At 63.8% G+C, this 1,040-nt stretch overlaps 1 protein-coding gene across 1 annotated transcript; it reads left to right on the forward strand.

Moving 5' to 3' along the window:
• Positions 1–227: 227 nt before the first annotated feature.
• Positions 228–1,024, forward strand: RFX5 (regulatory factor X, 5 (influences HLA class II expression); the record flags this gene model as incomplete). Its single annotated transcript, XM_009706668.1, has 3 exons — positions 228–310; positions 494–613; positions 847–1,024. Coding segments are annotated over 3 exons (381 nt in total), but the record flags the coding sequence as incomplete, so codon positions are not given.
• Between the last annotated feature and the right edge of the window lie 16 nt (positions 1,025–1,040).

Genomic DNA, 1,040 nt, shown 5'->3' on the forward strand with positions numbered 1-1,040 from the left:
AACCCCTGAGCACCCTGCCCAGGGGTTGGCACCCGCTCCCCCAGCCCCGTGACTCTCTTTGCCCGGCTCCCTCGCGCGCAGGCTCAGGGCTGCTCTGGTTCCATCCGTTGCTGCCATTAAGAGGGTAACGAGAGCACCGCCTGCGTCAGCGGTCCCTTATTTTGGATCCTTAACCTTTCTTTGTCTCTGGTCCATCCTCCCCCTCCCTGCGGACCCTTTGACCGTAGCAAGATGTCCAGAAGTTTTCAGACAGTGACAAGCTCTACCTCTACCTCCAGCTGCCGTCAGGACCAAGCTTGGGGGAGAAGAGGTGGGTGCCGGAGCGAGCTGGGACCGTGTCCGGGAGAGCAGGGGCGGTCAGGATGTTGGTGGGGGATACAGGTCGCGAGAAGCTGGGAGGGAGATTGCCACGGCTCTGCCTTCTCCTGTCCTGCTTGTGCTGCTTCTCTGCTAATTGAGTGTTCGTCTCGGGCTCCGACGGGCGCAGCGGTAGCCTGGACCTGAGCTCGCTGAGCACGGCCGAGTACATGCACGCGTGCAACTGGATCCGGAACCACCTGGAAGAGCACACGGACACCTGCCTGCCCAAGCAGGACGTCTACGATGCCTACAAGTGAGCACGGGGGCCGGCCTGGCGTGAGGAGCATCGCTCCCCGGGGCCGGGCTTGTCCAGCAAAGCCCGGCGGGGCGGTCGGTTCGGAGGGCAACCAGTGCCTGGGATTGTTTGGGAACGGCCCAGCCCAACCTTGGGTTCCTGGAACGAGCCGCGCCGGCGGGGAGAAGCTGGTGCATCCGGAGGGCAGCGAGAAGGGCTCGACGGCTTTAACCCGCAGCTCTCCCCGGCAGGCGATACTGCGATAACCTCCGCTGTCGCCCTCGGAGCGCCGCCAATTTCGGCAAGATCATCCGGGAGATCTTCCCGAACATCAAAGCCCGACGGCTGGGAGGCCGAGGACAGTCGAGATATCCTTCCACATGCCCAGCTGGCCAGGGAAGCCCACGGAGCTGCTCGGACTGGTGGTGACAGCTGCTGCTTCTCC

This window comes from Cariama cristata, unplaced genomic scaffold, assembly GCF_000690535.1.
Source record: "Cariama cristata isolate BGI_N322 unplaced genomic scaffold, ASM69053v1 scaffold22168, whole genome shotgun sequence".
Taxonomy (NCBI): Eukaryota; Metazoa; Chordata; class Aves; order Cariamiformes; family Cariamidae; genus Cariama; species Cariama cristata.